Source organism: Oncorhynchus masou, chromosome 5 (genome assembly GCF_036934945.1).
Source record: "Oncorhynchus masou masou isolate Uvic2021 chromosome 5, UVic_Omas_1.1, whole genome shotgun sequence".
Classification (NCBI taxonomy): Eukaryota; Metazoa; Chordata; class Actinopteri; order Salmoniformes; family Salmonidae; genus Oncorhynchus; species Oncorhynchus masou.
The window spans coordinates 4,609,574-4,623,816 of record NC_088216.1 but is presented as its reverse complement, the minus strand read 5'-3'; the positions used below and the strand labels follow the sequence as shown (position 1 = coordinate 4,623,816).

General features: G+C 44.4%; 2 protein-coding genes across 5 annotated transcripts in view; one reads left to right on the top strand and one right to left on the bottom strand.

The window, feature by feature from the left end:
• Nucleotides 1-14,243, top strand: part of LOC135531089 (adhesion G protein-coupled receptor E1-like) — a 104,661-nt gene that overhangs the window by 43,644 nt on the left and 46,774 nt on the right. The gene's annotated exons all lie outside the window — the stretch shown is intronic.
• The window catches only part of LOC135531118 (adhesion G protein-coupled receptor E2-like), a 32,681-nt gene continuing 20,528 nt past the window's right edge, over nt 2,091-14,243 (bottom strand). Inside the window, exons 2-5 of one of the 2 annotated variants that reach the window (XM_064959239.1) lie at nt 10,736-10,969; nt 10,378-10,503; nt 5,845-5,976; nt 2,091-2,214 (exon numbers count right to left, since the gene is read on the bottom strand). In XM_064959239.1, the coding sequence (XP_064815311.1) occupies nt 2,123-2,214; nt 5,845-5,976; nt 10,378-10,503; nt 10,736-10,969 (584 nt within the window). In that variant the 3' untranslated portion in view covers nt 2,091-2,122. The remainder of the gene's footprint in view (nt 2,215-5,844; nt 5,977-10,377; nt 10,504-10,735; nt 10,970-14,243) is intronic. The other variant, XM_064959242.1, reaches the window with a different exon arrangement.

Below are 14,243 nucleotides of genomic sequence, written 5' to 3'. Positions count from 1 at the left end.
AGAGAGACAGCGATGGAGACAGAGAGAGCGAGAGAGAGACAGCGATGGAGACAGAGACAGAGAGATAGAGAGACAGCGATGGAGACAGAGAGAGCGAGAGAGAGAGACAGCGATGGAGACAGAGACAGAGAGAGAGAGAGACAGCGATGGAGACAGACAGAGATAGAGAGAGAGAGACAGCGATGGAGACAGAGACAGAGAGAGAGAGAGACAGTGATGGAGACAGAGAGAGAGAGAGAGAGAGACAGCGATGGAGACAGAGACAGAGACAGAGAGAGAGAGAGACAGCGATGGAGACAGACAGAGATAGAGAGAGAGACAGCGATGGAGACAGAGACAGAGAGAGAGAGAGACAGCGATGGAGACAGACAGAGATAGAGAGCGAGACAGCGATGGAGACAGACAGAGATAGAGAGAGAGACAGCGACGGAGACAGAGATAGAGAGAGAGAGACAGAGATGGAGACAGACAGAGATAGAGAGAGAGACAGCGATGGAGACAGACAGAGATAGAGAGAGAGACAGCGATGGAGACAGACAGAGATAGAGAGAGAGACAGCGACGGAGACAGAGATAGAGAGAGAGAGACAGAGATGGAGACAGACAGAGATAGAGAGAGAGACAGCGATGGAGACAGACAGAGATAGAGAGAGAGACAGCGACGGAGACAGAGATAGAGAGAGAGAGACAGCGATGGAGACAGACAGAGAGAGAGACAGCGATGGAGACAGAGAGAGAGATAGAGAGCGATGGAGACAGAGAGAGAGAGAGAGATAGAGAGCGATGGAGACAGAGAGACAGAGAGAGAGAGACAGCAATGGAGACAGAGACAGAGAGAGAGAGAGAGACAGCGATGGAGACAGAGACAGAGACAGAGAGAGAGAGAGACAGCGATGGAGACAGAGACAGAGAGAGAGAGAGAGCGATGGAGACAGAGACAGAGAGAGAGAGCGATGGAGACAGAGACAGAGACAGAGAGAGAGAGACAGAGAGAGAGACAGCGATGGAGACAGAGACAGAGATAGAGAGAGAGAGAGAGCGATGGAGACAGAGACAGAGAGAGAGAGAGAGAGAGAGACAGCGATGGAGACAGAGACAGAGAGAGAGAGAGAGAGAGAGAGAGCGATGGAGACAGAGACAGAGAGATAGAGAGACAGCGATGGAGACAGAGAGAGCGAGAGAGAGAGAGACAGCGATGGAGACAGAGACAGAGAGATAGAGAGACAGCGATGGAGACAGAGAGAGCGAGAGACAGCGATGGAGACAGAGACAGAGAGATAGAGAGACAGCGATGGAGACAGAGAGAGCGAGAGAGAGAGACAGCGATGGAGACAGAGACAGAGAGATAGAGAGACAGCGATGGAGACAGAGAGAGCGAGAGAGAGACAGCGATGGAGACAGAGACAGAGAGATAGAGAGACAGCGATGGAGACAGAGACAGAGACAGAGAGAGAGAGGGAAAATAAGTATGGGGCTAGAAGGGAATGTTTCCTGTCAATAAATAATCTGTATCATTGAATTCAAACATGGTTCAGCAACAGATCTAGAATGAGTAGAACAGGCCTCCCCACTCAAACATGGTTCAGCTACAGATCTAGAATGAGTAGAACGGGCCTCCCCATTCAAACATGGTTCAGCTACAGATCTAGAATGAGTAGAACGGGCCTCCCCATTCAAACATGGTTCAGCTACAGATCTAAAATGAGTAGAACGGGCCTCCCCATTCAAACATGGTTCAGCTACAGATCTAGAATGAGTAGAATGGACCTCCCCATTCAAACATGGTTCAGCTACAGATCTAGAATGAGTAGAACGGACCTCCCCATTCAAACATGGTTCAGCTACAGATCTAGAATGAGTAGAATGGACCTCCCCACTCAAACATGGTTCAGCAACAGATCTAGAATGAGTAGAATGGACCTCCCTACTCAAACATGGTTCAGCTACAGATCTAGAATGAGTAGAACGGGCCTCCCCACTCAAACATGGTTCATCTACAGATCTAGAATGAGTAGAATGGACCTCCCCACTCAAACATGGTTCAGTGAAAGAACTAGAATGAGTAGAATGAGCCTCCCCATTCAGGTCAATGATGCCATAATGGAGATTCTATGTCTAGCGGTTCAGCTGCTGTATAAGGACACTTCAGGTCCAGGTACTGTAAAACTCACCTGTCCAGGAGTCTCATTCGCTTTGAACTGGTCACAGGTCAGTACTAAAGAAAACACAAAACACAACCATCCCATTTGGATCGACACTACACAGCATGTACATTTTACAAAACACAACCATCACACCTGGATCAACACTACACAGCACAACACAACACAACATAACACAACACAATCACACCTACACAACACAACACAATCACACCTGCACAACAACACAAAACAACACAACACAACACACCACCATCACACCTGGATCGACACTACAGAGCACAATTCAACACAACGCAACATAACACAACACAACAACACAACACAATCACACCTACACAACACAACACAATCCCACCTGCACAACAACACAAAACAACACAACACAACACACCACCATCACACATGCACAACAACACACAACTACACACCACTACACCACACACAAGAACACAACACTTAGTAAGTTGTGAAATCTGTTGTGAATGTTTTGTAATGTTTTTAAACTGCCTTAATGTTGCTGGACCCCAGGAAGAGGAGCTGCTGCCTTGGCTGGAACTAATGGGGATCATTAATAAATACAAATACAACACACACCACAATACACACAACACATACAAATGAAAACTGTCACATCCTTATCATGCTCATAGTAGATCCAAGTTGTTGCCATGGGTAACCATGTTTACCATCAGAAACCAACTCACTAAGATATAAATGAAGACATTTTATCTTAATTTAACTAGGCAAGTCAGTTAAGAACAAATTCTTATTTTCAATGAACACTGGGTTAACTGCCTGTTCAGGGCCAGAACGACAGATTTGTACCTTGTCAGCTCAGGATTTGAACTTGCAACCTTTCAGTTACTAGTCCAACGCTCTAACCACTAGGACAGAGAGGAAGTTGAGGTGGAGATAAAAACACCCAGAAACCCACAGCACACGAGTGCTGAAATGTCTCCATGGTAACCATCCTAAGACGCATCCCAAATGACAACCTGTTATGTTGTGTTCTATGGGCCCTGGTCTAATGTAGTGCACTATACAGGGAATTGGGCCCTGGTCTAATGTAGTGCACTATACAGGGAATAGGGCCCTGGTCTAATGTAGTGCACTATACAGGGAATAGGGCTCTAGTCTAAAGTAGTGTACTATATAGGGAATAGGGCTTAGTCTAAAGTAGTGTACTATATAGGGAATAGGGCTCTAGTCTAAAGTAGTGTACTATATAGGGAATAGGGCTTAGTCTAAAGTAGTGCACTATATAGGGAATAGGGCCCTGGTCTAAAGTAGTGTACTATATAGGAAATTGGGCTCTAGTCTAAAGTAGTATACTATATAGGGAATAGGGCTTAGTCTAAAGTAGTGCACTATATAGGGAATAGGGTGTCATTTGGGACACAAGGGAAGAGGAAGCTGCCAGTGGAACAGAGAGTCTGTGTTACATTATGTTATGTTATATTATGTTATGTTATTTTATGTTATATTATGTTATTTTATGTTACATTATGTTATATTATATTATGTTATGTTATGTTATATTATGTTATGTTATTTTATGTTACATTATGTTATTTTATGTTACATTATGTTATTTTATGTTATGTTATATTATGTTATGTTATGTTATATTATGTTATGTTATTTTATGTTACATTATGTTATGTTATATTATGTTATGTTATGTTATATTATGTTATGTTATTTTATGTTACATTATGTTATTTTATGTTACATTATGTTATTTTATGTTATGTTATATTATGTTATATTATGTTATGTTATTTTATGTTACATTATGTTATTTTATGTTACATTATGTTATGTTACATTATGTTACGTTATGTTATGTTACATTATGTTACGTTATGTTATGTTATATTATATTATATTATGTTACATTATATTATGTTATATTATATTATATTATGTTATATTATATTATGTTATATTATGTTATGTTATATTATGTTATATTATATTATGTTATATTATGTTATATTATGTTACATTATGTTATGTTATATTATATTATATTATGTTACATTATGTTATATTATGTTCTGTTATTTTATGTTACATTATGTTATTTTATGTTACATTATGTTATATTATATTGTGTTATATTATGTTATGTTATGTTATATTATGTTACATTATGTTATGTTATGTTATATTATATTATATTATGCTATATTATGTTATGTTATATTATGTTATATTATGTTACATTATGTTATATTATATTATGTTATATTATATTATGTTATATTATATTATGTTATATTATATTATGTTATATTATATTATGTTATATTATGTTATGTTATGTTATATTATGTTATATTATTTTATATTATGTTAAGCTACACTATATATACAAAAGTATGTGGACACCCCTTCAAATTAGGGGATTCGGGCTATTTCAGCCACACCCATTGCTGACAGGTGTATAAAATCAAGCACACAGCCATGCAATCTCCATAGACAAACACTGGTAGTAGAATTGCCTTCCTGAAGAGCTCAATGACTTTCAATGTGCAACCGTTATAGGATGCCACCTTTCCAACAAGTCTGTTCGTAAAATGTTTGCCATTCTAGAGCTGTCCTGGTCAACTGTAAGTGATGCTATTGTGAAGGGGAAACATCTAGAAGCAACAACAATTAAGCCGCTGAATCGCAAATCGTGTAAAAATTGTCTGTCCTCAGTTGAAAGACTCACAACCGAGTTAAAAACGGCCTCTTGAAGCAACGTCAGCACAAGAACTGTTCATCGGGAACTTCATGAAATGGGTTTCCATGGCCGAGCAGCCGCACACAAGCCTAAGATCACCATGTGCAATGCCAAGCGTCGGCTGGTGCGGTGGAAAGCTCACCGTGATTGGAGCAGTGGAAACACATTCTCTGGAGTGATGAATCATGCTTCACCATCTGGCAGTCCGACGGACTAACCTGAGTTTAGCAGATGACTGCTACATGCCAGAATGCATAGTGCAAAGTGTAAAGTTTGGTTGAGGAGGAATAATGATCTGGGGCTGTTTTTCGTGGTCCACGATAGGCCCCTTAGTTCCAGTGAAGGGAAAGCTGAAAGCTACAGCATATAATTACATTCTAGACAATTCTGTGCTTCCAACTTTGTGTCAACCGTCTGGGGAAGGCCATTTCCGGTTACAGCAAAGCGAGGTCCATACAGAAATGGTTTGTCGAGGTCGGTGTGGAAGAACTTGACTGACCTGCACAGAGCCCCGACCTCAACCCTATCATACACCTTTGGGATAAATTGGAATGCTGACTGTGAGCCAGGCCTAATCACCCAACATCAGTGCCCGACCTCACTAATGCTCTTGTGGCTGAATGGAAGCAAGTCCCCACAGTAATGTTCCAACATCTAGTGAACAGCCTTCCCAGAAGAGTGGAGGCTGTTATAGCAGCAAAGGGGGGATCAACTCCATATTAATGCCCATGAATTGGAAAGAGATGTTAGACGAGAAGGTGTCCACATACTTTTGGTCATGTAGTGGTTGTTATGTTATGTTAGATATAGCTGTAATTTAGGACTGTTAAAATAGGAGCCTAGTTATATTTCCAATCCAGGCCTTCCTCTTCTAAGAGACAAAGTGATCGTATTGTAATGTGTAGTGTCGTGGGAAGCAACGCGTCATAGTAACAGATTCTACAATCACCTGAGCACTGAGCCTGTTTGTTGTCGTAGTTACTGTATCCAGGGTGACAGAGGCAACTGTAGCTTCCTATCTGGTTCTGGCAGTCCCCGCCCACTCCACAGATACCAGCGATCTCATTACACTCATCTATGTCTGAGGGAGAAAGAGATAAAAAGAGAGATGAGTGTAGGGGGAGGGGTGATAATGATGATATTTTAATTATTTTTTAAATTTTATTTCATATTTATTTAATCAGGTAGGCCAGTTGAGAACATGTTCTAATTTACAACTGTGACCTGGCCAATGTAAAGCAAAGTAGTGCGACACAGGCAACAACACAGAGTTACACATGGAATAAACAAACGTACAGTCAATAACACAATAGAAAAAGTCTATATACACTGTGTGTAAATGGCGTGAGGAGGTAAGGCAATAAATAGGCCATAGCAGCGATTGAATTACAATTTAGCAAATTCACACTGGAGTGATAGATGAACAGATGATGTGCAAGTAGAAATACTGGTGCGCTAAAGAGCAAAAAAAGTAAATTTAAACAATATGGGGGTGAGGTAGGTAGATTGGATGGGCTATTTACAGATGGGCTGTGTACAGCTGCAGCGATCGGTAAGCAGCTCAGATAGCTGATAATAAGGAGGAAGAGGAAAAATAGGAGGATAATGATGGTAAGAGATAGAGAGAATGAGAGAGAAATAGAGGGAGAGAAAAAGAAAGTGAGAGAAAGAGAAAGAGAGAGAGCGAGATTATCTAGAGGGAGTAAGCCATTCAGACAGTCTCAGATCTGCTGCATTCAAGTCAGTGTGGCGGTCACAGTTCAATCAGGTTCAGGGGCATTAAAGTCAGTGTGGGGGTCACAGTTCAATCAGGTTCAGGGGCATTAAAGTCAGTGTGGGGGTCACAGTTCAATCAGGTTTAGGGGCATTTAAGTCAGTGTGGGGGTCACAGTTCAATCAGGTTCAGGGGCATTTAAGTCAGTGTGGGGGTCACAGTTCAATCAGGTTTAGGGGCATTAAAGTCAGTGTGGGGGTCACAGTTCAATCAGGTTCAGGGGCATTAAAGTCAGTATGGGGGTCACAGTTCAATCAGGTTCAGGGGCATTAAAGTCAGTGTGGGGGTCACAGTTCAATCAGGTTTAGGGGCATTTAAGTCAGTGTGGGGGTCACAGTTCAATCAGGTTTAGGGGCATTAAAGTCAGTGTGGGGGTCACAGTTCAATCAGGTTTAGGGGCATTAAAGTCAGTGTTGGGGTCACAGTTCAATCAGGTTCAGGGGCATTAAAGTCAGTGTGGGGGTCACAGTTCAATCAGGCTTAGGGGCATTAAAGTCAGTGTGGGGGTCACAGTTCAATCAGGTTTAGGGGCATTAAAGTCAGTGTGGGGGTCACAGTTCAATCAGGTTTAGGGGCATTTAAGTCAGTGTGGGGGTCACAGTTCAATCAGGTTTAGGGGCATTTAAGTCAGTGTGGGGGTCACAGTTCAATCAGGCTTAGGGGCATTAAAGTCAGTGTGGGGGTCACAGTTCAATCAGGTTTAGGGGCATTAAAGTCAGTGTGGGGGTCACAGTTCATTAGGTTTAGGGGCATTAAAGTCAGTGTGGGGGTCACAGTTCATTAGGTTTAAGGGCATTTAAGTCAGTGTGGGGGTCACAGTTCAATCAGGCTTAGGGGCATTAAAGTCAGTGTGGGGGTCACAGTTCAATCAGGTTTAGGGGCATTAAAGTCAGTATGGGGGTCACAGTTCAATCAGGTTCAGGGGCATTAAAGTCAGTGTGGGGGTCACAGTTCAATCAGGTTTAGGGGCATTTAAGTCAGTGTGGGGGTCACAGTTCAATCAGGTTTAGGGGCATTCAAGTCAGTGTGGAGGTCACAGTTCAATCAGGTTTAGGGGCATTTAAGTCAGTGTGGGGGTCACAGTTCAATCAGGCTTAGGGGCATTAAAGTCAGTGTGGGGGTCACAGTTCAATCAGGCTTAGGGGCATTAAAGTCAGTGTGGGGGTCACAGTTCAATCAGGCTTAGGGGCATTAAAGTCAGTGTGGGGGTCACAGTTCAATCAGGCTTAGGGGCATTAAAGTCAGTGTGGGGGTCACAGTTCAATCAGGTTTAGGGGCATTTAAGTCAGTGTGGGGGTCACAGTTCAATCAGATTTATGGGCATTAAAGTCAGTGTGGGGGTCACAGTTCATTAGGTTTAGGGGCATTTAAGTCAGTGTGGGGGTCACAGTTCAATCAGGTTTAGGGGCATTAAAGTCAGTGTTGGGGTCACAGTTCAATCAGGTTTAGGGGCATTAAAGTCAGTGTGGGGGTCACAGTTCAATCAGGTTTAGGGGCATTTAAGTCAGTGTGGGGTCACAGTTCAATCAGGTTTAGGGGCATTTAAGTCAGTATGGGGGTCACAGTTCAATCAGGTTCAGGGGCATTAAAGTCAGTGTGGGGGTCACAGTTCAATCAGGTTTAGGGGCATTTAAGTCAGTGTGGGGGTCACAGTTCAATCAGGTTTAGGGGCATTCAAGTCAGTGTGGAGGTCACAGTTCAATCAGGTTTAGGGGCATTTAAGTCAGTGTGGGGGTCACAGTTCAATCAGGCTTAGGGGCATTAAAGTCAGTGTGGGGGTCACAGTTCAATCAGGCTTAGGGGCATTAAAGTCAGTGTGGGGGTCACAGTTCAATCAGGCTTAGGGGCATTAAAGTCAGTGTGGGGGTCACAGTTCAATCAGGCTTAGGGGCATTAAAGTCAGTGTGGGGGTCACAGTTCAATCAGGTTTAGGGGCATTTAAGTCAGTGTGGGGGTCACAGTTCAATCAGATTTATGGGCATTAAAGTCAGTGTGGGGGTCACAGTTCATTAGGTTTAGGGGCATTTAAGTCAGTGTGGGGGTCACAGTTCAATCAGGTTTAGGGGCATTAAAGTCAGTGTTGGGGTCACAGTTCAATCAGGTTTAGGGGCATTAAAGTCAGTGTGGGGGTCACAGTTCAATCAGGTTTAGGGGCATTTAAGTCAGTGTGGGGTCACAGTTCAATCAGGTTTAGGGGCATTTAAGTCAGTGTGGGGGTCACAGTTCAATCAGGTTTAGGGCCATTAAAGTCAGTGGTTCTCAAACCTCTCCTCTGGGACACCCAAACATTTCACCACTTTGTTGTATTCCTGAACTGTCTCACCTGATTCACCTAGTGAAGGGCTTTAAGATTAGTTGACAAGTTGAATCAGGTGAATAGCTGTGGAATAGCTACAATACATGGAAGGCTTTGTGTCCCGGAGGAGAGTTTTGGAATCCCCTGATTTACGTGGTCACATTCCAGGCTGACTCAATTGTAATTATTACATTGCACCAATGGCTGCGTGTCACATCATCAACTGTGCAGTCGGGCATCAAATTTCTGCTACATCATGTGACGGGGTTAAACATCTATCCAGACATCAAATTGCTGCTACATCATGTGACGGGGTTAAACATCTATCCAGACATCAAATTGCTCCTACATCATGTGACGGGGTTAAACATCTATCCAGACATCAAATTGCTCCTACATCATGTGACGGGGTTAAACATCTATCCAGACATCAAATTGCTCCTACACCATGTGACGGGGTTAAACATCTATCCAGACATCAAATTGCTGCTACATCATGTGACGGGGTTAAACATCTATCCAGACATCAAATTGCTCCTACATCATGTGACGGGGTTAAACATCTATCCAGACATCAAATTGCTCCTACATCATGTGACGGGGTTAAACATCTATCCAGACATCAAATTGCTCCTACATCATGTGACGGGGTTAAACATCTATCCAGACATCAAATTGCTCCTACATCATGTGACGGGGTTAAACATCTATCCAGACATCAAATTGCTCCTACACACTGTGACGCGGTTAAACATCTATCCAGACATCAAATTGCTCCTACATCATGTGACGGGGTTAAACATCTATCCAGACATCAAATTGCTCCTACACACTGTGACGGGGTTAAACATCTATCCAGACATCAAATTGCTCCTACACACTGTGACGCGGTTAAACATCTATCCAGACATCAAATTGCTCCTACATCATGTGACGGGGTTAAACATCTATCCAGACATCAAATTGCTCCTACACACTGTGACGCGGTTAAATGATGTGTTAAACATGTTTTCCAGGCGTTGTGAGATCTGACAGGTGTCTTCAAAGAGTGAGGGTCACAGGGTCGAAGGTCAGACGTTAGATTTCATAGGTAAGAGGTCAGAGCTAGCATGGCCTCGGCCACCTCACCTGTGCAGGGGGCAGTGTTGTTGCCGAGGTTACTGAGCCCTGACGGACAGGTGCAGGTGTATCGGCCAGGTGTGTTTGTGCACATGCACAGAACCCCCACACACTCATCCTCATCTGCAGTGGACACACACACACACGCACGCACACACACACACACGCACGCACACACACACACACACACACACACACACACACACACACACACACACACACACACACACACACACACACACACACACACACACACACACACACACACATTGATGCTCTCTTTTTGGACTCACCTGCACAGTGTCCAGTGTCAGTAACTCTGAACCCAGGTTGACATTGGCAGTTGAAGCTCCCGATGGTGTTGAGGCAAATGGTGTTGCTGCCACAAACCGGTGGGTTCTCCAGGCACTCATTGAGGTCTGAAGAGAGAAGGAAATATGTGTTCAAAAAATGTGTTTTGCAAAAACAAAAACACTTTTCTATTGGACAACTTCCTGAACAGAGGAAATAAGGAGATAGGAGCCAAAGCAATGTTTAATTCCCTTAACATGCAGCATTCACACACACACACGCACGCTTGCACACACACACACACAACACACACAACACACACACACACACACACACACACTCAGATATTTGAATCCTCACCCTTACACTCCCCAGCGAAAGGAGTAAACTTGAAAGTCGTTGTGGATCTGAACCCAGGTAGACAGTGACAGTAGAAGCTTCCCCATGTGTTGAAACACGCGGCATTACTTCCACAGGGTGAGGTATTGTCCCACTCTTTACACTCATCTGTATCATCACATTGTTGACCCTTGGCTGTGAAGCCCAGGCCGCAAACTCTGGCCTCTATGTTCCCCAGTAGAGTGAAATGAAGACCTGCGAGGAGAGAGAGTGAGAGAGAGAGGCAGAGAGAGACAGAGAGAGTGAGAGAGAGAGCAACACAGACAGACGGACGGACGGACGGACAGACAGACAGACAGACAGAGAGGGAGGGAGATTCAGACACACAGAGAGACAGAGAGTGAGAGAGAGAGCGACACAGACAGACAGACAGACAGACAGACAGACAGACAGACAGACAGACAGACAGAGACAGAGAGAGGGAGGGAGATTCAGACACAGAGAGAGACAGAGAGTGAGAGAGAGAGCGACACAGACAGACAGACAGACAGACAGACAGACAGACAGACAGACAGACAGACAGACAGACAGAGACAGAGAGAGGGAGGGAGATTCAGACACAGAGAGAGACAGAGTGAGAGAGAGAGAGTGACACAGACAGACAGACAGACAGACAGACAGAGAGATGGAGGGAGATTCAGACACAGAGAGAGACAGAGAGTGAGAGAGAGAGCGACACAGACAGACAGACAGACAGACAGACAGACAGACAGAGACAGAGAGAGGGAGGGAGATTCAGACACAGAGAGAGACAGAGAGTGAGAGAGAGAGCGACACAGACAGACAGACAGACAGACAGACAGACAGACAGACAGACAGAGAGAGGGAGGGAGATTCAGACACAGAGAGAGACAGACAGTGAGAGAGAGAGCGACACAGACAGGCAGACAGACAGACAGACAGACAGACAGACAGACAGACAGACAGACAGACAGACAGACAGACACACAGAGGGTGGGAGGGTATTACTTAACCAAACAACTACCAATGGGAGCTTTCTGAAGCCTTTGGGGCAAATTGTGCTCCGCCCTCTGGGACTCCCAATCACGGCCAGTTGTGAAACAGCCTGGTCAAACCAGGGTGTCTGTAGTGACGCCTCTAGCACTGAGATGCAGTGCCTTAGACCGCTGTGCCACTAGCGAGCCCAATCAATAGCAAGCCCAATCAATAGTGGTGTGCTGTGATTTCAAGATAGATTCCTGTGTGGTTCTACGCCCTGAGCGATCTTTCTAGATAAAACCAGATAAAACAAAAAGCGTACAGCAGAGGTCGGCGCTCTCCGTCCAGCAGTCTTAACCCAGATGCGCAACATGGAACGCTTGCATAATAGACCAAGCAGATCAGGGCCGTTTGGGGTTTGAGAAGTCAATGAGAGAAGTTAAAAATGATTCAAAATGATTCATCATTACATTTATTTCCCGACCGCTAGTCACGATTTCTAATCCTGTAAGTGCGATCAGGGATTTCTATTGGAGGAGCAGTTTCAGCCTTCACACTGTACTGTCAGTTTCAGCCTTCACACTGTACTGTTAGTTTCAGCCTTCACACTGTACTGTCAGTTTCAGCCTTCACACTGTACTGTCAGTTTCAGCCTTCACACTGTACTGTCAGTTTCAGCCTCCACACTGTACTGTCAGTTTCAGCCTCCACACTGTACTGTCAGTTTCAGCCTTCACACTGTACTGTCAGTTTCAGCCTCCACACTGTACTGTCAGTTTCAGCCTTCACACTGTACTGTCAGTTTCAGCCTTCACACTGTACTGTCAGTTTCAGCCTTCACACTGTACTGTCAGTTTCAGCCTTCACACTGTACTGTCAGTTTCAGCCTCCACACTGTACTGTCAGTTTCAGCCTCCACACTGTACTGTCAGTTTCAGCCTTCACACTGTACTGTCAGTTTCAGCCTCCACACTGTACTGTCAGTTTCAGCCTCCACACTGTACTGTCAGTTTCAGCCTTCACACTGTACTGTCAGTTTCAGGCTTCACACTGTACTGTCAGTTTCAGCCTTCACACTGTACTGTTAGTTTCAGCCTTCACACTGTACTGTCAGTTTCAGCCTCCACACTGTACTGTCAGTTTCAGGCTTCACACTGTACTGTCAGTTTCAGCCTTCACACTGTACTGTCAGTTTCAGCCTCCACACTGTACTGTCAGTTTCAGCCTCCACACTGTACTGTCAGTTTCAGGCTTCACACTGTACTGTCAGTTTCAGCCTCCACACTGTACTGTCAGTTTCAGCCTCCACACTGTACTGTCAGTTTCAGCCTTCACACTGTACTGTCAGTTTCAGCCTCCACACTGTACTGTCAGTTTCAGCCTCCACACTGTACTGTCAGTTTCAGCCTTCACACTGTACTGTCAGTTTCAGCCTTCACACTGTACTGTCAGTTTCAGCCTCCACACTGTACTGTCAGTTTCAGCCTCCACACTGTACTGTCAGTTTCAGCCTCCACACTGTACTGTTAGTTTCAGCCTTCACACTGTACTGTCAGTTTCAGCCTTCACACTGTACTGTCAGTTTCAGCCTTCACACTGTACTGTCAGTTTCAGCCTTCACACTGTACTGTCAGTTTCAGCCTTCACACTGTACTGTCAGTTTCAGCCTTCACACTGTACTGTCAGTTTCAGCCTCCACACTGTACTGTCAGTTTCAGCCTTCACACTGTACTGTCAGTTTCAGCCTTCACACTGTACTGTCAGTTTCAGCCTTCACACTGTACTGTCAGTTTCAGCCTTCACACTGTACTGTCAGTTTCAGCCTTCACACTGTACTGTCAGTTTCAGCCTTCACACTGTACTGTCAGTTTCAGCCTCCACACTGTACTGTCAGTTTCAGCCTCCACACTGTACTGTCCTAGACGGTTGTTCAAACGTCATCAATCACATGATATTTTTACTCTGATAGAAACATCAATACTTTTGTATCAGACCAGTTTTGTCAATAAAAGTGACTTTGTCGCTATATTTAGCAAGTTTTCAGAACCATCCAGAAACTTTTATAAGTAAAATCGAGCTACAAATTCATCTACTTTTCAGGCTGCCTTCGGGGAGTATTGACCGTAGAACTAGAATGAATAGAATGGCTGTCCCCATTCCAAGTCAAGGATGACATAGTGGGGGGGACTGGCAGCATTATGAGTGTACCCATGCTAATGGTGGGGACTGGCAGCATTATGAGTGTACCCATGCTAATGGTGGGGACTGGCAGCATTATGAGTGTACCCATGCTAATGGTGGGGACTGGCAGCATTATGAGTGTACCCATGCTAATGGTGGGGACTGGCAGCATTATGAGTGTACCCATGCTAATGGTGGGGACTGGCAGCATTATGAGTGTACCCATGCTAATGGGGGGACTGGCAGCATTATGAGTGTACCCATGCTAATGGTGGGGACTGGCAGCATTATGAGTGTACCCATGCTAATGGTGGGGACTGGCAGCATTATGAGTGTACCCATGCTAATG